This window comes from Monodelphis domestica, chromosome 7, assembly GCF_027887165.1.
Source record: "Monodelphis domestica isolate mMonDom1 chromosome 7, mMonDom1.pri, whole genome shotgun sequence".
NCBI lineage: Eukaryota > Metazoa > Chordata > Mammalia > Didelphimorphia > Didelphidae > Monodelphis > Monodelphis domestica.
Window position 1 is genome coordinate 279,837,351 of NC_077233.1, and position 22,311 is coordinate 279,859,661.

General features: G+C 46.0%; 1 protein-coding gene across 10 annotated transcripts in view; it reads right to left on the reverse strand.

The window, feature by feature from the left end:
• The window catches only part of TOM1L2 (target of myb1 like 2 membrane trafficking protein), a 199,673-nt gene that overhangs the window by 19,516 nt on the left and 157,846 nt on the right, over window positions 1-22,311 (reverse strand). For all 10 annotated transcript variants that reach the window (XM_056804492.1, XM_056804495.1, XM_056804488.1 and 7 more), the window contains 4 exons: window positions 7,624-7,757; window positions 3,626-3,674; window positions 2,879-3,002; window positions 1,337-1,454 (listed from right to left, as the gene is read on the reverse strand). In XM_056804492.1, coding sequence (XP_056660470.1) covers window positions 1,337-1,454; window positions 2,879-3,002; window positions 3,626-3,674; window positions 7,624-7,757 — 425 coding nt within the window. The remainder of the gene's footprint in view (window positions 1-1,336; window positions 1,455-2,878; window positions 3,003-3,625; window positions 3,675-7,623; window positions 7,758-22,311) is intronic.

The window sequence follows — 22,311 nt, forward strand, 5'->3', positions numbered from 1 at the left end:
CCTGATCTCACTGGGAGCTATAAAACGTAGTTGAGAGTGGGTTTATATAGAAAGTCAAATGAACGCTAATTAATTATTAAAGATAAAGAAATCTTCAATAAAAAAGGCTTATGAATATTGGGGCTCTGGAATCATCATATCTATGAATGTGAAGGAGTTTCTTCTCCTCTGTCCCATCCCCCACCCAGTTTTTCTTTTCTCTCAGTTACACAAATACTTTGTTCTAAAGGAGGCAGCTGGCTGGCTCAGTGAATGGTGAGCCAGGCCCAGAGAGGGGAGGTCCTGGGTTCAAATCTGGCCTCAGACACTTTCCAGCTGTGTGACCCTGGGCAAGTCACTTGACCCCCATTGCCTAGCCCTTACCACTCTTCTGCCTTAGAACCAATACACAGTATTGATTCTAAGATGGAAGGTGAGGGTTTAAAAAAAAGTAGAGATGGCTGCCATTTTGTCTTTAAAATCCTGGAACAGGCCATAGTTAACATTAATATAGCGCTATAAGAACTGCAAAGTACATCCATTATTCATTTCTTCTTCACAATAACTCTGTGAGGCAGGTGCATATTACGCATGAAGAAACTAAGGCTGTTAAAGGTCGGATAATTTTCCTAGTTACACTGCTGGTATCTGAGGTAGGATTTGAAGTCAGGTCTTTCTGAATCCAAGTCCAGTGCTCTATCCATTATGCTACCTAGTTGCTCAGTTGTTTCAGATTAAAAGAGACAAAAAAGGTTGCTGAAAATGGGACTCAGGGCTCCTTAATGGGCAAAGGGTAGTGCGGTCCACGAGGGGAAGACAGATGACACAAGGAAGTGTTCCTACTTGGGATAAATCTTAATACAAAGCCAAAGTATGAAATAAAAAGCTAAAAAATGTGAAAGAAACCAGGAAGGTGCTTGTTGTAGAAGCAATATCATGGCTTCCGAATATCTAACCCCAGTTATACTGGTGTTTGGGTGGGAGATTGGGAAGGTACTCTGTCTCAATCATCACCAAAGTTTATATGACTGAATCTAAAAATATATCTACTTACTTACATGGTACCCCACTCTCTAAGAGCAGGGTATAGGCTTGCTTTATTTTGAACAGTGATTTTGGGGGTAAAGAAATGTCTTTGTGACAGATAGGAAAAAAATAGACTATGTTTCCACTGTGGGGAAATGGAATTCCATTCAATATCCTTATCAGATGCCAAATCTTCAGTCCCACATTTTAAAGCTCTGGGTGACAGTGTTGGTCCTCACGAATAGAAGTCCCCCTTTTTGTTGGCGTTTGCCCAAGGCTCAGCCAATTCTTCTTGCTCCCAATTTCTTTAGACAAAAAGCCCTCTACTTACGTCTTACGCTGTTCAGCCAAGGAGTTTCCTCTCGTCTGGGCAAACATATCAAAGTCATCCTGGGGGTTACAGTGCTGGAGAGAGCTGAGGGTTCCACTGACACTATCTGTCCCCAAATCTGAATATGACAATAATTAAATGTTAGTCGTAGGTACAAAGAGACTTCCCTCCAAAATCAGAGGGGGCCAAAGTGGAGGGAAAAGATAGCAAAATGCGTTACGGTGAATATTTTCACACATTTAAGATTCTAGTACTTCTTGTTTCACTCCTAGGGTGGTGCTGAGTGAGCAGAGGACACGCTACAAGTTGGGTATATGGGGTTTGGAGCAGGATTAATGCATTTCAATTCCCGATCTGTGTGTGAGTGGGAAAGACTCAATTTGTAGTAACAAAGGGAGGGAAAGACCATCAGGAAGGACCAGGGAATCACAGATTTAGAGCAAGAAGGGATCTTAGAAGTCATCTAGGCTATACTCCTCACTTTATAGATCAGGATACGGAGGCCCCCCAAATTATGTGACAGGTAATGGGAGAGGTGAAGAAAAGAATGGAGTAATAAAAGAGTGTAGGGACTTATTTTCATCTATCAGGAATTATGCAGCAGAGGGAGCATGCTCAGATTTGTCCATCTTGGAGGATTTTACAGAGCAGGCACAGATATTCTCTGCCTCATTTCAATCCAGCAGGAGGGACTTTGGGAACTAGTTTCTGGTCATGGTGACCCAGAGGTTGGTAGTATGTGATAATGACGTCTTCTAATTGGCTGCAGGAGTGGTTGAGTGGGAAGAGAGAGAACCTACAAAAGGTATGACCTGCCGATTGCTCAGTCTCTTTTCCCTGATGGTTTCAAGTGAGGAGGGCTATTTATTTTCAGCTGCTGAGTGGAGGAAAGGCAGCTGTTTCTTACTTAGTCACTATGTGCCCATGAACATGTGCCCCAATTTATTTTGTGTTACTTACTTCTGAGTCACTAGTTCAATTAGAAGACTTTTTGTCACGACATGGTAGCAACCTGTACATTATATAATGGCTAAAAGCTAGCTCTCGAAGTTCACCATAGTGGAGTGCTGTAACCAGGGAGGAAATATCTACATATGCTTTATATTATTTCCCAGGAAGGGCAAATCTGAGTAGGTTCCCTTGCTTTCCATAAAACCTTGCCATTATGCAAAATAAAAGTAGTCACCATTCTCACTATTTTATGATGAGTGAATCCTATAATTTAGTGAGTTATTTAAATTTGGGGTAGCTACAATCTAATTAAACGTTTAAAGGAGACTCGTTGATACAAACTGTATAGGATCTGGGAAGTTGCTATGGGACTGGTGAGCTACAGATGGGTAGGCCATAAATGCTTTCAAAAACAAACTCTACCACGGGTGCAGAAAAACAACGATGCCCATGGTCTTCCCCCTGGAAAGAAAAGGTGGCAGACGTCTAGAAACCTGGGCCTTGCATACATTCAGTGGAGAAGAAGGCCTGGTTTCTAATGGGGTATGATGGGCCTGAGGACCTGAGAAAGCCATTCAAGGCCATACGTACCCAGGCCTGCCAGTTGTGAGGAAAGTGAAGATGGTGGCGCTGTGTTAGCCACCATCGGACTCACTACAGCTGGAGAGCCTGGACCCAGATCTATTAAGTTATCTTCAGTGACTTCATTCAGGACCTGTCAGGATATTAGAGGCAGTGAGCGTCTGAGTGCACAGTGCTCGTGGAACAGGCAAGGAATAAGCCAGATCAGCACAAACCATCCCCTACAGCAGGCACGCCATCTTCCAGTAGCCTTCAGACTTTAATGGCTTCCAGGTGGTAGCCACCAGCATCCCCGCCTGGCTCTAGATACACGGAGGGCTGCAGGTTACTCTCTCCTGCCAGTCCCCCAGAGAACCAACATCTGTTGGCCAGGAGAGCGGGTCCCCACCAGGAAGCCACTCAAGGACAAGCAGGGTTGGCCTCCGGTTGTTGCCAGCTCCTGAGCTAGAACAGGAACTCTGTGAGGCTGAAACGACGTTGGAGGTGTTCCAGCCTGAGACTTGGCTGGTGCAATGGGTTTGCCCCCCCACATTTCAGAACAGCCTTCCCCTGCCTTCTATGCTGCCCCAGGCCAGCCCAGCCCATCTTTGCTTCTTGCAAATAATGTCTCCTATTTGAGCTCCATTAACTAAGTCTCCCCAATGATACTGGCAGCCTCACTGACCCCAAGCCCCTCCAAGGGGGAGAAAGAGGCCCCCCGAGGCGCGACGGAGGCAGAAGCGGCCCCCACGGACGAGGTTCTGAAATGGTACTTACCCCGTTGGTGGTAGTTTGAGCAGAGCGACCTGACCTGTACCGTTCAAACCTGGGGGGTGAGAGGGAACAAAGGAGGAGAGCCATCAGTGTCCATGCGCTGCTCAAGTTTAGGGGGGAGGACCCTCCCAGCTGCCTGGAGATAGCACACAGACAACAACCGTCTAGGCCTTCCCCTGCGTGGGGGAGGGAGACAGAGAGAAGGCATCCCGAGCAAACAGATGCAGACTCTGACACCGTCCTGCGGGGTATTTCGGGGGGGCGGCGTGTAAAATGAGTCTGTTATGAGCAACACCCGCCATTTCAACGACGTTGTTAGCCTCGGCTGCCTCTTCCTGTCTACAAAATCCGGGTAATCATCCTGGGCCCCTCCCTGCACCACAGGACTCTCTAAGGAATCGTTAGCAACGCCTGGACCACACACCACTCTGCTCCCAGGTCCAACGAGGAAGGCACTGGATAAAGACAAGGACCTTTGGGCGCCACTTCCTGCACCTCCCGGAGGAAATGCTTGGGACCACAAGGAAGAGAAGAGACAAGCTCTGGGGCCAGCACTCCAGCAGCGACTGGGCTTTCCTAACAGGAAGCTGTCATTCCTGACAAGCTGCCTGAGATTGTTTTGGCTCCGGTTAGCTACAGAATCATACCTGTACTGATGCACAACCAAATCATCCTCATGCCAACTTGTTTAATAAGAGGTCAGCTTTGTGTGTATGCGTGTGCACGTGTAGTGGATGGAGAGCCAGGTCTAGAGATGGGAGGTCCTGGGTTCAAATCTGACCTCAGTCACTTAAACCCCGCTGCCTAGCCCTTACTGCGCTTCAGCTTTGGAACCAATGTTGGTTCTAAGATGGAAGGTAAGGATTAAAAAAAGTATAGTTAAACAGAAAACAAAGAGAGCAGAAATGTAATAGCTTAAAAGCTCTGTACCAGATGCTTCTGGGTCTGAGAAAAGGAACCGTGCCTTTCTACCTCTTTTTCCTTTTTTTCCTTAGCTCTCTGTGGCTGACTCCCGGGGAGAAAAAGGTCTCTCTGAGTTATTTTAAAGTTGGGCTGTCATCATCCTGTTGTGACTTCTTTCCTACACTTATGAATGTCAGAAAACTCATGTTTTCCTTTAAATCTTCATTTTTACAGAAAAGAATGGAAATGTCAATTTTTTCTTTTTCTTTTTCACACCTAATCTTCCATCATAGAATCCATACTATGTATCGGTTCTGAGGCAGAAGAGCAGTAAGGGCTAGGCAATGGGGGTGAAGTGACTTGCCCAGGGTCACACAGCTGGGAAGTGTCTGAGGCCAGATTTGAACCCAGGACCTCCCGTCTCTAGGCCTGGCTCTCAAACCACTGAGCCACTGAGTAACTTCAGACTGGATAATTTCTTATACTGAGTGTCTGTTCTTATAACATTCTCGGTGGAGAAAGAAATAGTTAAAAAACAAAACCAAAGTGGGTAATTCCTTAGAACAAGGTGGCCCCAATCTCTGATGAAGTCAGAAAAGTGCCCTAGGACCGTGAGGGGGGTTAAACCCCCTTGGGTGTGGATACAGCAGGGGGAGATAATAAAACGTCAATGACAAAGGAACGGAACCACTTGGTGTCTGGTAAGGAGCAGTGCCGTCCCAGACACTCGGCGGGGACTGCGGATTCCTCTCCTTTGTTCTGCTGCTTCTTTATGAAGTGCCCGTGGCAGGCACAGAAGAGCATTCAAACACGGAGGGCAGGTCTCTGTGTCTGTGAACCCCCCGCTAACACGCTGTAGTGCTGGGGAGACGAACACGTTTATCAAAACTGCCACCACTAAGAGATGCTGAGCTCCTGGGAAGCGGGTGCGCTCGGAGCGTAATGAGTCAATGCTCCTGGAGCACCCGGCAGGCCTGCAGCCCAGTGTCGCTGCTCTAATCTACTCTAGGCAACAGCAGTGGCAGGACCAGTCATCCCGTCGCTAGAGATCTGGGTGCTAGTCCAGGGTCACACTTTAATTTTAAAAGTAAAGAAACTGAGGCCCGGAGAAGAGAAATGATTTTAACCAGGTGGCATCGTTAGACTGAGTGCTGGGCCTGGAGTCAGTAAGACCTCATTTCAAAACTAGCCCCAGACACTCCGTAGCTGTGTGTAACCCTGTTTGCCTCAGTTTCCTCACCTGTCAAATGGGTTGGAGAAGGAAATGTCAAAATCACTCCAGTATCTTTGCCATGAAAACCCCAAATGGGCTTATGAAGAGCTGGACATGACTGAAAAAAGGCTGAACAACAAGAGGCCACACAGGGAGTGAGACCCCGAGGCCTTTAACACCGAGGGCAGCGCTCATCCCACTGTTCTGATGCCCCTTGTTCTCATTCTATGCTGGCTGATTTCCATAGGATGACTAGAAGACCCAGAGCACTTGCTTAGCCTCTTAACACCTAGAAAATGAATGGGTTCAACTAGAGTTCAACCTAATTTTTTTTACACCAAGGTCTGGGGCAGCCCATGGACCCCCTCTAAGAATCATGGTTTTAATGTGCAAACAAAATACAAAGGAGACCACACGGTAGTGACTAGAAAGATGTAATTCCACCCCCACCCAAGTTCACAGATGCTCTGAAATCGATCCACATTCTCTGGACCCCAGAACTAGATGAGGACTACACCTCTTCTAGTTCTAAATGTTTAGGATGCTAGAAGACTACAGACAAGTCGGGGAGGCCATCACAACAGTACGTGACACCACATCTTTTACTTAAACCCATGTCTGTGAATTTTAAAGTGTTTTTTTTTTCTTTTTCCAAGTGAGGCCTCTCGAGGAGAAGAGGGATTTTTCTAATTTGTTGCCAGTATCCAGCTATGTTGGGTAGAATTAGGAAAGCACGAAAATGGAGTATCTACTGAGGGAGGCCTGAGCAAGGAGCTGCCCGTCCTTGGAACTTCAGAAACATAAATATGTCAAAGCCCCAGCAGCTGGTATGTACCCGATAAGAAGTTAGGGGCCAAGCAGACCCCAGCAACATGAACATGTCAAAGTTTCAAGGATAGTATGTCCCAGATAAAGGACTGGGGGGCCATACATGCTGAAGAGTATACAAGTCCCAACATTCAGGAGGATAATCGGAACTCTGGTGGCAGTTTCCACTGGTGCGCACCAGTCCCATAATAAATGACCCTTTTGCCTGATTGCATTGTCTACGGGTCTTCCTTGGTGGTGGGCGAATACCTGGACCCTAACACTACTTTCTTTTTCTTTAAAAAAATTGTTTTGTACTGTAAATATACTTGTGTAATTCTTTTGATTGTTTGTTATAAAAAATGAATAAAAATAAAGCTCTCGAAGGTGTATTCACATCTCAAAAAAATTGTTTTGTAAATGTCTTTTGTTTTTTACATCGTAGCTGTTTCCTGATATCCCCCTGTCCCAACTGAATTCTTTTTTATCACAAAGAAAGGGTTAATAAGTAAAAGCAACCCAAAGGCATCTGACAGGGCTTGTGCTCGTCTTTCTTTCTCTTTTTTTCCCCTCTTCCCTTCTCTTATGCTTTCTTTTCCAAAGGCAGAATTTTATTACTCTCAATGACTGAATGTCCAGACGTGTCCAGACAAACTAGCATTTAGAAGCCAATCCTTTTTCTCAGTAGTGATTTTTAGCCCTCTCAAGTTTCTAAAGGGTTCAATACCTAAGAGAGGAACTTAGAAGTTGCAAAAGCCCTGTGTCCTACCGAATTCCCTAAACCTGGGTGGAGGGTAGGGGTGGTAAGGAAAGAGGCGAGCCAGGTGGAAGGAGAAGGAAAGAGAGAAAAGTGAACAGAAACCTAATGGCGGGTATAAAGGGCAAACACTAATTCTGCATATCAATTTCCTGTGGCTCAATTCCCAGGAGAATAAGATGCATTTCACCTGTCATCTGGTGACAAATTAGCATCTCTAATGAGTATTTTCCATTTCTAATCTCTCTCCCCCTTTGTTTATGAGAAAATCCCTAAGATATTATGCCAACAATCTTTTCAGAGGGAAAAAAAAATCCTCACCTCTCATATCTGAGGAAGACGTTATTTAAGTCATCGTTCACATGTAGCAATTCCTCGGTGACCTCTTCATTAGAAACCCTGGAGATGAGTTCCACAATCCTCTGCTGCATAGCTCTACAGGTCCTGTTCAGTTCCTAAGGAATATGGATAATACCTAGTCATTACCAATACAGCTTTTAGGAGGGGAAGAAAGGGACATTTTTATAGCAGCCTATCTACTCAAAAAAAAATTCATCAGCCTGCCAAAAATATTAGTGTACTTTTCACTCTTAGATATAAGGTATCCCTGAAGCGCATGTTTCATTTTATTTCATTTTTTAATCCTCTACCTTCTGTCTTAGTATCAATTCTAAGACAGAAGAGTGGCAAGGGCCTAGGCAAATGACCACAGCTAGGAAGAATCTAGGGTCACATTTGAACCCAGGACCTCCCACCTCGGGGCCTGGCTCTCTACCCACTGAGCACCTAGCTGGCTGCCCCTGAAGAGTAAATTGTAACATGGTAAGAAGTAGAGACTCTCTGTGACTCCAAGTTTCCTTTATTTTCCCCTTCCTACATATCCTCTTGTCCACAAGAACAGTGGATTTGTTGGAATGTTTTAAGTTCCTAGTAAAATGTCAGGGAGACACTGCCAGCTTTCTACTCCCCACTGACCTTGACAGCACCCCAAAGCATTCCACTTCCTTTATCTGATCATAATCTTTTACTATTATGTCCTTCCCTATGCCTAATGGTCCTTACCTCTGTTCTACCTTTTCACTATGACCCCCAGTGCCTCTACCCTTCAATTCCCTCCCAGACTGCTACCTCTGTCCCTCCCTTGATTGCTTGAGGGAACCATATTAGCTACATTATACACTACTCTGGCAACCTTTGGCTCTTACCAAAGAGAACAATAATCTTGTTAAAAATTTTTCTATTTGTATCTTTGGTTTTCACATTGCCCAAGTCTGCCCTTGTATCATTCCTCCTCCTTCCCCCTTGCCATCAGGAAGTTGTCTCATAACTGAGTTGGTTTGGCTTTTTAAATGAAAAAGAACAAGAGAAAAAAGTTAGGCAAACCAATGAATATATTTTTAAAATTTGGCAATTTATGTAATGGTAGCAAAGGTATTTTCTTTGGGACCAAACTTGTTGTTAATAATTGTGAAACATTAACTTTCACTTGCTTTGTTGTTCGTGTTCTCACATTGTCGTGATATAGAAGTACATATGTCTATGGATAGATCTGCATATAGATATATCTGGAGAGAGTTTTTCCGGCTTAATCCATTTCAGTTTACATAAGTCTTTCCACATGTTTCCCATAATCATCATATTGCCATTTCTTATACCACAGCAATATTCCATTACATTCATGTACCACAACTTTTTTTTAGCCATTACTCAATCAACAGGCATCTATTGTGTTTTTAGTTTTTTGCTGCCACAAAAAAGTGTTGCTATAAATATTTTGGTGTATAAAGGCACTTTTCTTTCTATCAATGACCTCCTTGGGATATAACAATGATATCTTAATTATATAATCTTAATAACATTTTTTCTCTTCTTAAAATGTTTTTATTCTGAACTTAGAAAATAAAAGGAATAGTATTTCTATATATACAAAACAGGAAAAAAAGGATTACACATGAAACTATAAGATCTCTGTTATGTACAGCTTGCTTAAAATTACTTCTATAGCTTTCAAAGCCATCCTGCTTATTTGTGTTTCTTTCAGGCCTTCCTTCTATTCTTGGCATTAAAAAAAAAAAAGATGTTTCTAATGACCCTCTTTTCTTCCTTCCTTCCTTTCTTTTTTTCTTCCTTCCTTCCTTCCTTTTTATCTTATTGGCTACTGTATCCCTCTTCATATTCTGCCCCTGATGGAGAAAACAAAACAAAACCCTTATAACAAACAAGCAAAGTGAAACAAATGCCCACGTTGGCTGTGTCCCAAAATGCACATTTTATTCTGCTTCTTCAGTATTCATTTCTCTCTGTCAAAAGGTGGGTACCATGTTTCATCATCAGTCCTCTGGAATTATACTTGTTCACTGCATAGATAATGGTACTCCAGTCTTTCCAGATTGTTTTCCTTTCTAAAAAATTATATATATGAACCGAGGGCCTCCTGTCTCCAGGCCTGGCTCTCTATCCACTGAGCCGGGTCCAACTGCCTCTCCCATCTACTCTTTCCTGTCTAGAGTCTACTTGTATACCCTAATAATGTGAGGTGATTTTTTTTATAACTTTCCTTTCTGTTCTCCAATGTAATCATCTTCCCTTCTCCATTCAGACCATCAATACATAACAGAACCAGCTCCAGGCTCTTCATCATCCATGACAGGGATCAGAGGGGACACATCATTTCCCCGTATTAGACCATAAGCAATTTAACTTTATTTACTTTTTAATTATTGTTAATTTATGTTTACCTTTTTATGTTTCCCTTCTGTCTTTGAACTTCAGAGTTTCTACACAGCTTTATTCTTTTCATTCAGGAATGCTTGGAAGTCTTTTTCATTAAAGGTCTATTCCCTCCATCTCCCCACCCCTTGTAAAATCATACTGTTTGGCTGGACAAATTATTCTTGGCTGGAAGCCTATATTCTTTGCCTTCTGGAATACCATATTATATATATATATATATATACATACATATATGAGCTTTTTGCTCCTTTATAATGAAAGCTGCTAAATTATGTGTAATTCTGACTGTGCCTCCTTGGTATTTGATTTTTTCTTTGGGCTGCTTCTAGTATTTTTATTTTGAAACTTCCAGAAGCTCTAGATTTTGGCTAGGATATTCCTGGGAGTTTTCATTTTGGGGTTTATTTCAAAAGGTGACGGTGGATTCTTTTCTTTTCTATTTTGCCTAAGAAATTTGAGCAGTTTTCTCTTAAGTTTTCCTGAAATGTGATGCCTAGGCTCTCTTTTGGTCAAGGCATTCAGGTAGTCTGATGATTCTTAAATTTGCTGCTGTTTTCTCAGGGTATTTGAGTGTGGGGATTCCATGCTCCAAGGAACAAGTTTAAACTGAAGAGCTGCATGCTTTCAGTCCTCCTAAAGGGGTATGATTAGAGCAACACCTGACTGCTGCCCCTCTTGTCTGGGCTCTGTAATTATGTTTTCAAGGTCGGTTGTTTTTGTAATGAGATACTTTACCTTTGGTTTTCTTTTAAAACAGGAGTCGTCGGCTGCTATTTGGTACAGTCTAATTTTCAAGAGGTTTCTTGCTTGGACAAAGTTTTTTACCTCTTGAGCCAAGCTGTTGACCCTTTTCTGATTCTTTCTTCCAAACTCTCATTTCTTTTCCATAACCTTTGCTTTATTCTCTCCCAGGAATTCTAGCTGAATTTTTGCCCAATCTGCTTTTCTTTGAAGCTTTGCAAATAGGTGTTTTGGTCACTCTCTTCAGTGTTTTGAGTATCCTTGTTATCGTAATAGCTTTTTATAGTTATTTTTTTTTGTTTCACCATTTTCCCAGCCTAGTTTCTGACTTTGAACTTGAATTAGAGATGGGCTCTGTGACTTCTGGATGAAAGGTCTGGTCTAGTTCCGCTGCTGTTTTCTCAGGGTATTTGAGTGTGGGGATTCCATGCTCCAAGGAACAAGTTTAAACTGAAGAGCTGCATGCTTTCAGTCCTCCTAAAGGGGTATGATTAGAGCAACACCTGACTGCTGCCCCTCTTGTCTGGGCTCTGTAAGTTACTGACCTTGGTTTTGGTCTGAGCAATAATATAATCTGTTGATTCATTCAGCCGCCTGGGAAGCTCCCCACACTGTAGGCTACCTTTTGTTTTGGGATTTCTGCTCTGGTTATTCCTCTGCAGGCTTCAGATTGTGCTAGAAGGTGGAGCTAAGACTCTGCTCTACCCATAGGATCTGAGCCACACAACAATTGTGTGCTTTTGAGCTTCCTCCTTTTTTGACAGGTTGTGCAGGAATTCCCTGCTTGGGAATGCCACCCCTGAGTCCAAGCCCCATCCTCAGTCTACCCTGACTCTCTGACCTAGAGCTGGGTAGTTGGTGCCAAAGATCTAATCGGTACCTGTTCTCGCTGCAACGCCTCGTACAGTTGTGGGAGTGGGATCTCTTCTTGTTCTGCTACACAGCTTGTCCCTGGGGGCGGGCACTGGGTTCCCCTCCCCTCCCATCAGTGTTTGTACACCTATCTGTCTCCTGTGCTGATCTGGGCTGGACAAATGACTCAGCTGGACTTTTTCTCGGAGTTCTGGGAAAAGCTGGGGTGCCCTGCTGTCTGCCACTCTGCCATCGTTCCTTATGGTGCTCTTTCTGACTCTGCTCCTCGCTTTACAACGCATCACTTCCGACAGACCTTTGAGATCACGCCTAGTGGTCCTTTCTCACTCTTTGCCCTTCTTGTCTCTCTGCGGGCTCTCTAAGGCGTGCCTACTACCAGCAGTTGCCTGCCAACTGCGCCCTGGCTCTCGCCTCCACTTTCTCTGCCTTTATGGGTGCAGCGATCCTCTCTGTCCAAGTGATGGGCAGATCTGTGCATCCAGGCCAGTGTCTCTCCCTCGCTGTAGTCACGCACCGCTGACTGCCCCTAAGACACGGCCGTCCCAAGCTCGGCGTGTTCAAAGCAGACCCCCCAACTCTGCACGCTCCTAGTATGGGGGGCGGCCTCCCACTCATCGGCCCACAGACCCCTGCTTGGCCAGACCCAGGGTTCCCGCCTGGGTGACTTCTCCTGGATGGGCTCCATCACACGGCTGGGGTAGCATGCTGACTGCCCCGTCCCATCCATTCTACGCAGGCCCTGAGGTGATTTTTCTTTTTTTAGGAGACCGTATTTGTCACTCTAGGCGTCACTCCTGGGCTTCAAGGACCCCCTTCCCTCCCTCCACCGGGCATGCCGCGGTCCGTGTTGGTGTTCAGGCTCCGTCCCCAGCCATCTGCTGGCGAGCTTCAGCCTCAGTCACTCTCCTCAAAGCTCCCCAAAGGTCTCAGCACCCGGAGGCAGGATCGGCCCCACATTCTTGCTTGGCATTTAAATTCTCTTTCTAGCCCCATCCCCACTAGGAGTCTGGGCTCCGCTCTTTCCAAAGAGCCGCCCCCAGCCCAGGAACGGACGTGCTGTCCTTTCTCCCAGACGCGCCCCTCTCTGGACCACGGAAGGCCTTTGAGAGATTCCCCAAGGCTCGTCCTCCCTAGGATCTCGGACTCCCTGTGCTCCTCGGCGCCCCCTGGGCCTGGGGGCAGCAAGCGCCTCCTACATGGGGGCTCCCCCTGGCAAACCTCTTCTCGTTCTAAGCACAGGCTGCCACTGTCCTCCCCACAGGGAGCCCCTCTTTGAGTTCAGGCGAAAGGCAGACAAAAGTCCGCGGCGTCCTGCGGCCTCTCTGGGAAAGGACAGAAGGCTTCCTTTGGTTACAGGAGTTCAACTCTTCTGTCCGTCACCTTCTATCAGAATCTACACTGGGTACTAGCTGCAAGGCGGGGGAGCGGTCAGGGCCAGGCCATGGGGTGAAGTGACTGGCCCAGGGTCACCCCGCTGGGAAGCGTCTGAGGCCAGATTGGAACCCAGGACCTCCAGCTGCCCTTTGGTGAGTCTTCAATGTCCGTAATGCGTAACAATGTACTCATATCAACAAGAGCCTCAAAGCATCTTAATAGACGCATAGCCTCCAATGCACCTTAAAGGCTATGGGATAGAACCCTCTTATTTTAGAGAGAGACTGAAGCCCACCGAGGTTAAGTGATTTGCCCAAAGTCGCAAAGGCAGCAGATGGCAGAGCTGGAACCCATCCCGTGTCCTCGGACCTCACTAGAGCCTCCCGAGTCAGAGGCCTGGGCACTTGCTTGCTAACTGACGGACCGAAAATCACCTGCCTTAACTTCCACCTGAAAGCACACCGTGCTAGGGACATGGCACTGCGAGGTACACACTACATTCCCTGGGCTGCGTCCTCTCCTCATTGCCACTCTGAAAACACCGAGCTTTAGCTGAGGTGTCTTTCCTGGTCTCTCTTCCACTTGTTAATGTTTTCTGCCCCCTGAAATGTCTTTCTATTCACTTACGTATGTTGCAATTAGAATGTAAGAGAGGGGGCAGCTGGGTCGCTCAGTGGATGGAGAGTCAGGCCTAGAGATGGGAGGTCCTGGGTTCAAATCTGGCCTCAGACACGTCCCAGTTGGGTGACCCTGGGCCAGTCACTTGACCCCCATGGCCTAGCCCTGACCACTCTTCTGCCTTGGAGTCAATACTGTGTATTGGCTCCAAGATGGAAGGGGAGGGTTTAAAGAAAAAAAAAGAATGTAAGAGAAACTCTTTGAGGGCAGGTTTGTTCATATATCCTCAGTGCTAGTGTTTTCACTGAGTAGAAAGTTGCGTTAGTAGATATTTGAATTTAATACATAGTTGTTGCTTTGCAAATTGTTTTCATATCCATCAATTTACTTTATCTTCACGATGACTCCAGTTCATGGAAAACACCAGGGCCGGGATTTTTAAGACGTGACCCAAGCAGATCACAGATAAGGTTCTCTTCATGGGGAACGAAGGACAATTTGGAGGTAGGACAGGATGAGGGTGCTCAGACCTTTTGGGAAGCTCTGAGAAGAAGAGTAAATGATATTGCCAAGACAGGGTCATACTCCTGGGAAACACACATACTAATCAGTAAGGAAGGAGATGAGGAAATAGTAAAGGACATCCAAAAAGAGCAATCAGAGGAAAGAGTAGAAGGACAAGAGTTTAATCTCTGAAGCTGAGTCGGAGAGAAGAGAAGGGGGTGGAGCAATAGTGTCCAAGGTTCAGGAGGAGAAGGCCTAAAGAAAAGACCACTGGATCTGGCAGCTAGGAGGTGACTGGTAAATTTAGGGAGGGTAGGTTCTACAGAACCTACTGGTAGTAGAGAGAGAGAGAGGCTAGATTGCAAGGGTTTGAGGAGAGATTAGGTAAAAAGGAAATGTAAATGACTGAAGGAATTAAGGGGAGGGAGACAGAGAAAGGGAGGAGGAGGAAGTGGGAGGAGAGGGAAGGAGGGAAGAAGAGAGAGACACACACACAGAGAGAGAGAGAGAGAGAGAGAGAGAGAGAGAGAGAGAGAGAGAGAGAGACAGAGACAGAGACAGAGACAGAGACAGAGGCAGAGAGACAGAGAGAGAGAGAGAATTCACTGAATAAGCGAGAATAATATTTCACTTTTATGGGGTGCTTTAGGATGTTTCATACATTGGCCCTCACCTCACAAAAACCAGAGAGATTCAGTGATTTCCTTAGGGTCACACAGACAGTAAATGTTTGAGGCAGGACTCACACATGTTTTTCTGACTCCAGGTAAAGCATCTGCTCTTCTATGCCACCTATTTACTACCACTCATATGAAAGGAATACCTTTTTTTTTTAGGATTGGGGAGAGAAGCACATTTGATGGCACAAAGGAAGGATTCTGGTCCCAGCTATACTTTGTTTTTTTTCTTCAGAGGGCAACTTTGCTACCAACTGATTCTCAAGATAAGTAAGGAGATGTAAAGAATCATCGAGTTGTTTTTAATGAATCCAAGTCACCTGGTTCAGAGAAGAGCTACAATTCTGGGTCCTAGAGGACTACCTGTGGCAGATGTGACTACTGAGCCAGTTCCAACAATATATGGAAGATCATATAAAGTGAGAGAGTACTATGAGATGAGACATAGGCAAATGTCCCCATTTTTTAAGGGAAGAGAATTTGTAAACGACAGGTCAGTGAAGGACTTTCATTCCTGTGAAAATTCCAGACAGGATCATTAAAGAAATGGCTGTTAAGATGTTAACATCAAAATAGGGAAGCCGTGGTTACAAAGAGGCAGGCTGGATTCATTAAGGCCTAACATTTCATCAGTGACTTGGGAGGGAGGGATAGCTAATGTCCTGGGTGATTGAGTCGGGATCCACAAATCTTGATAGGCTGAAACAAGGAGATAAATCATTAGCACTGCACTCAACTTCAATAGGAATAAGCACAAAGTCTGTACTTGGGAGAAACACGTCGGTTTTACAGGATGAGGAAGGCAAACCTCCAAGGACGAGGACCACCTCTTGAGACAGCTTATGCCACATTTTGGTAAACTCTAATTGTTAGGAAGTTTTTCTGAGACAAAGTCTAGATTAGCTTCTTTATAACTTCCACCCATGCTCTGAGTGCAGCCCTTTTGGGCCAAACCAAACAACTCTATCCCTTCTTCCCATGAGGGTCCTTCCAATATTTAATGACAGCCGTCATGTTGCTCCCCCCCCCCCTTCAGGCCTCTAAAGAAGGCCAAATATGTCCAGTTCCTTCAATTGATCCTTAGGTGACACAGACCACTAGAAATGCTTTAGTTTATGAATGTCCTCTTTAAACCGGGGGCTCGGAACCGAGCACCTCACAGCCCTGGCGGGCCGCCGTCCAGTATGACTGACTGACTGAAGTGGCAGTCCTGGAGGCCCGCTGGGCGAGCTTGTGTGCCTGAAATATGTGCGATAAGACGTCAGCTTGATTTTGCTGTTTTCTCCACTAACTAGGAGCAGTCATGGACCAGGAGAAGAGAAATCAGACAGAGCAGAGGATCGGAAGTTGAAGATTCGAAAGTGGGGAGTGGGAGAAGGCCTCGGGGTCAAAAGCGCTCTGAGGTATGACGCGTGGTGGCGGGGAGGAATGTATCAAAGCTACGCTTGGAGGCAAGTCATGTCAGAACTGAGAGGAAAGGCCGGGAACCCTTTAGAGCTGGAAGGGGCTTTGGGTCATCTAAAGCTGATGAAACGGAGGCTCGGAGGAGTTAAAGGACCTGCCCAGGCAAACAGCAGAGGAGGATTCAGGCCCTGGGATGGACTCCAGGGCCCAGGCACATGTCATCATACGAGGCTGGTTCACCGGGGTTTCTTGGATATTCTCTGAGCTGGAGGTAATCGGCGCCCTGAGGCAAGCTCTAAGCATCTGGGTGGGCAGGAGACTAGACCACCGTTTCGTTTTCAGACTCCTCTGGCTCGCCTGTCCTCAAAGCTGTGACCCCTTTTCTCGCTCCCAGTTCTAGCTCCCCATCCTTCTGCCTGGGACAAGTAGGCGCCAGGACTAAAATCACAGGACATGAATCCCGGAGAGGGCGCAGACCCCAGGACAGGCCTCCTCCCAGAGAACCCCACTGGGGTAGGGGAGAGTGCCAGAGGAGAAAGGAGCGAGGCTGAGGAGAACTTGGGAGGCATGCAGGGAGGCTTCAGGATTCTTCAGCCACTTGCACATCCATTGTGTCCTACGTGGTTCACACCGTTCAGTACAGTGGGAAAGGGATGATGGGAAAGGCAGAGTCTAGTCCCCAGAGGTTTGGTGCGGGGTCCATAAGGACGCTTGGCTCAGAATGTGGCGCCCAGACGGTCCCTGGTTCTTGCCGAGGGGGCAGGGGCTCCTCCATCCCAGATGTTCCTGTGCTTCAGGGACCGAGCATCCGCTAGAAGGGCTTAAGGAGGGGACAGAGGCAGCTGCCTATGGGTTTGGGACTTGGAGGAAGGCAAACAGTATGGAACTTGGGGCAGGACTGCCAGCAGAGAAAAACGCAGATCCTGGGTTGCCAAGGACCTAGATAAAAGCTCTGGCCCTTCTGTGCTAGTTAGACTCTGTCTGCCATCTACTCCTCCGCCATGGGCTTATCACGTGTGATCATCATAATTCGTATTGATGTAATCCTTTGAGATTTACAAAGTACTCTGCTCACAACGACCCTGTAAGACAGGTAGTATAAGCACTGCTGTTTTTTATAGAAGGAAGTACGGCGCAGAAACATGAAGTCACTCCCCAGGCAGCAAGCGAACACACACCTAAACCAGGACTCCAGAGCACGCTCTTCCCAGCACACCGCCCTGCTCTCCAACCACCCAAACACCTGGGATGCACCTTACACCCACCCTCGTTTAGCCGGGTCTGGCGACCTTGCCGCTGCCACTCTGGCATTCTCGGAGGGCTTCTAATTTCTGCGCTCTTGTCGATGAGCGCTTATAAACCTGCCCTGCAACAAAGGAGAAACGAGAATTTGGCTGCAACATCGAGCGTTGTTTCGGCTCACTGATTTCTCTCTCTGGCACTAACTTTCCCAGCTTCCCTTACTGATTGTCGCATGTTTTAATCAGGGATTAAAAAAGTAAATAAATGTCTAGCTTGACAATCTACCAGGCCGGTCAGGAAGAGAGAGTTTGCCCGTGACTCAACTGGAGGCACTCCGATGCATTACTCACAGTCCGCGCCTCACAGGAATGCAGCTCTCGCCGCCCAGTTATTGCCCAAGCCACGTTTGCGCAGGGCCGCCCCGCACGAAGCTGCCCTCTGCTCTGCGCCGCTGTGTCACTGTAACATCAGTGATGCTCTCCAAGCCCCGCCCTGGTCCCGCGGTGTCCCGCAGCGCCCTGCAGGGCGGACAAGGTGAAGGATCCTGGATAGGGTGTGCCTGGGCAGCACCCCCCGCGCCCTACTTTGCGGATGTAGTTTGTGATCGACAATTAGATTTCGGCACAATAAGAGGACCTAGAAAGCTGCTTGGCGTCGGGCTTCCCTGCTCCGGCCCCTCGCACACCTCCGCGTGCCCCTCTGCCTGCTCCCCAAAGCTCTGCTGCAAATCTAAGCTGACCGCGTGCTACTAAGCCGGAGCCCCTGCAGGCCCTTCTTGTGAATCCTGTCGTCAGGGAAGCTTGGCTGGCCAAAACAGTGGCTTCACAGCCGGGGAGCACAGAGGTTCCCCTGTTTCGGATCAAGCGCGCCAAATACCAGTTTTACCCCCCCCCCCCCTTCTCCTGGGCTGGGACATGCTCAGCACCTCGAAATACCTGGCGAGGGGAAGCAGGCGGCAGCGGGCCGTAAGGAGCGGAGGCTCCCCTGCCTCGGCGCGCCGCCTGCTGGACGTAAGCACCACTTCAGAGTTCACCGGCCGTGTTATCTGCTTGAATGGGAGCTCAGTCCCCAGAGCTGTAGATGGGCTTGAGTCAAGCTCGGTCCACAAGTGGAGCCATCCACACACGGGGATGCAGCCGCCACAAGTCCCCGAAAACGAGTGTGTCTGAAGCCCTGCTGACTGGGTGGGGGCAGGGGGAGAGACGAACAAGCCACCTAAAATTCAAGTTGTCCATCGACTGTACTCACTGGAAAGATGCAGCACTTCTTTTCCTCATCCATTTCTCCTTCACAGCGGAAGGCTCTTAGAAGCCACACAAAATGTAGACGGGCCACACGGAGAGGATTCGAAAGCTGTAAGGGATCATCTCCTTCAGCCCCCTCAATTTAGAGATGAAGGGTCCGAAGGCCAGAAAAGGGAGAGGAGATGCCCACAGACTGACCAGCTCTTGTCTCTCTATATAATGGCGGCTGGACGCACTGTAAGAAGGACGACGCCTAAATAGCTTCTCTCCCAGTTCATTTGCTTATACTTTTAGTCTCTATCAAATTACTACTGTAAGAATTATGGCTGCTGTGAATTAGGGCACGTATTTCAGCTACATCATCGATGGAGGAGGTTTTAGAAGCTAATCTAGAAACCTAAACTATTATTTACTAAATACTACTTTTCATGGAACCAAGAAATTTTACGTTACAAACATTGGACTTATAAATGAATTTTTGAGACACAAGCCATTTGCAATTTGGGAACTGCCATTTGCTTTCTGCCTTTCCAGTTTTCTTACATATTATTTTCTCCCTCCTTATCTACCTCTTGGTCTCTCTGGCTTCCTTCAAGTTCTAGCTAAAATCTCTTCTGGAAGAACTTTCTTGATCCACCTTCATAAAGCTACTGACTTCCCTGTGATTATCTCCAAATTATCCTCTATATACCTTGCTTGTACACAGTTGTTATCTTACCCATTAGACTGGGTGAGCTCCTGGAGAGCAGGGATTCTCTTGGCCTTTTTTTGCATTCCCCAAGCTTGGAACAGTGCCTGACCCATAGAAAGCTTACTGACTGATGTTGCTCCAAGGGCAGTTTCTCAATACTAAGTGATACCCACGTGGAGACAATAGTTGTTCCAGGTTATAATAAGGCCTAGGTCCCTTCAGATGAAAGGAAAATAGGCCTAAAAACTAGAATGCTGTGACCAAAATAATTTTTATGAGGGTAGATAGAGGTTGCAGCATATTAGTGGCATTTTTTCTATGGCATCAGTTCTCCCAGAAACATACTTAGTTCTTTCTTGAGGTGCCTCCTTGAATCACTGCTGGTCTGAGCCCTTGAGTCCTCCCCAACTCCAATTAACCATATGCTAAACTGGTTTTTAACCTTAGGCAAGTCACTTTTCTTTTCTGAGTCTCAGTATTATAAATTGTAAAATGAGAGGGCAGGGATCTAGAGAAGTTTAGAACTGGTGAATGACTAGATCCAAAGGATAATTATTACTGGGACAATGTTAGCTTGTATTAGGGTCAGAAAGGATCTAACATTTCTGCTTTTCTGCATCTGAATGTGAGGTTTTTATGCCTTAATATATAACCAATTTTTGTGAAGGTGCCATATAAAGCTGAGAAAAAGGGTATACTCCTTTCTATTCCTATTCATATTCCTCCAATGCTATACATCTCCTTAATTTTTTTGGTTAGATTTATCTAGTTCTGAGAGGAGAAAGTTGAGGTCTCCCAATGGTACAGTTTTATTGTATATTTCCTCCTTTAATTCATTTAACTTTTTCTTTAAGAATCTGGATGCTATGTCATTTGGTACATATGTGTTTAGTAATGACTTTATTTTGCTTATGGTTCCTTTTTGCAAGACGTGGTTTCCTTGCTTAAACCATTTAGTTAGGTCCAGTTTATTTGTTTAAAATCATGATTGTTACTCCTGCTTTTTTTTTTTTACTTCAGCTGAAGCATAATAGATTCTGCTCTAGTCCCTTCCCTTTATTCAGTGTGCATCTTGATTCTTCAAATGTTTCTTGTAAACAAAATATTGTTGCATTCTGGTTTCTAATCCATTCTGTAGTTTGCTTTTGTTTTCTGAATGAGTTCACTCCATTCACATTCACAGTTATGATTACTGTGCTTCCTTCCATCCTATTATCTTTTTTATCCTTCTTTCTCTTTTTATTTTTTCCCTCCTTTAAAGTCTATTTTGCTTCTGACTATTTTCTTTAATCTGCCCTTCCTTTTGCCGCTTCCTCTTCCCCTCCTACTTTCCTGTTGGGTAAGAGAGCATTCTATTACTAACTGAGTATTTGTATATATTTTCTCCCTTTGAACCAACTTAGATGTGAATGAGGTTCAAGTGTCTCCCTCCACAACCATTTTCTTCTCCACTATAAAAGCTCTTCCTGTGTACCTCTTTTATGTGAGATGATTTCCCCCCTTCTTCCTCTCCCTTCTCCCTTCTAGCCTATCCATTTTTTAATATCATCTCAACATAATCAATTTACTTCCACATCCTTTTTCTATATAGAATCCTAAATATCCTAATGACAATAAAGTTCTTAGTAGATATATGTATCATTTTCCCAAAGAGATTTCTCTTGCTTATCTTTTTTTTGTTTCTCTTGAGTCTTGTACTTGAAGGCCAACTTTTCTGCTCAGCTCTGGTCTTTTCATCAGGAAAGCTCAAAAGTCCTCTATTTCATTTAATATTCACCCCCCTCATGGGCCCCCCAAAGGATTATATCCAGTTTTGCTAGGTAGGTTATTCTTGGTTGCAATTCTAGCTTATTTGCCTTCTGAAATACTATATTCCAGGCCCTCTGCTCCTTTAATGTGATAGCTGCCAAATCTTGTGTGATCCTGACTGTGATTTCATGGCATTTGAATGGTTTCTTTCTGCCTACTTGAAATATTCTCTCTTTAACTTGTGAGCTTTGGAATGTGGCTATACTGTGTCAAGGAAGCTCATCCCCTCCCCCTTCCTGAGTAGCTTTGCCTGTCTAGCAAACATTCCTGACATGCCACAGTTGCTTCTTGACATTCTGCATGTCAATGAAAGCTAAGGTTTGGGGAGGGGGAGACCGAGAAGACCAAGGGAGAAGCATGGGGAGAAGAGACAGAGCAGACAGGTGAGGGGGAGTAAGAAGACACTGGCAGGCTTGCCAGGTTACTTAGGAAGGCCTGTCTACCCTTCCTAATAAACTTTATAAAATAGATCTCTCTGGGTAGCAAGAAGGAGTAGTATTTTTAATTATCCCAGTTGGCGAGCCAGAAGGGACTTTTTAGAACCTTAATTTTCTTCTGAGAGAAGTTTGGAGTCTTAGGTAAAGCGTAAGTAAGATAGAAGCTGCTTCAGTTGGCTGGCCTGCCTTCATATGCAAAAGGAATCTCAGAGAAAGGGAACAGGCTGCTGTTCCCCCCCCCCCCCCCCCCATCAGATCACATTGGATTGGTGAGAAAAACTCCTTCCCTGGGGGCATTCCGCCCCCCCACTCCCCACCGCCCCCCATTTTTTTCCTTTCAGCTTGAATAGGGGTGAAGGGGCCTTTTTGCCCATAAGGAATCGGGTGGATTTTAGGACCCAACAGCAGGAAAGGTCCTAGAGCTCCTTCTCTCAGCCTAGTGCCGTGCAGAGTGGGGGACCCCTTGAACGGCTCTTTACCAGCCCAGCGTCTGCCTGACGTTCCCCAGCCGCTGCTGTAGCAGGGACCAGTTCAGAGTCACTCATTAAATTAATCCTGGGCTTCCAGGCTGTGCATTAGGGCCCAACGGAACTCCCTGACCCTCCAACTTTGAAAACATGGCTGTTCCAGGGGAAGGGATTTGACTCCATTTTTCTTTCCCT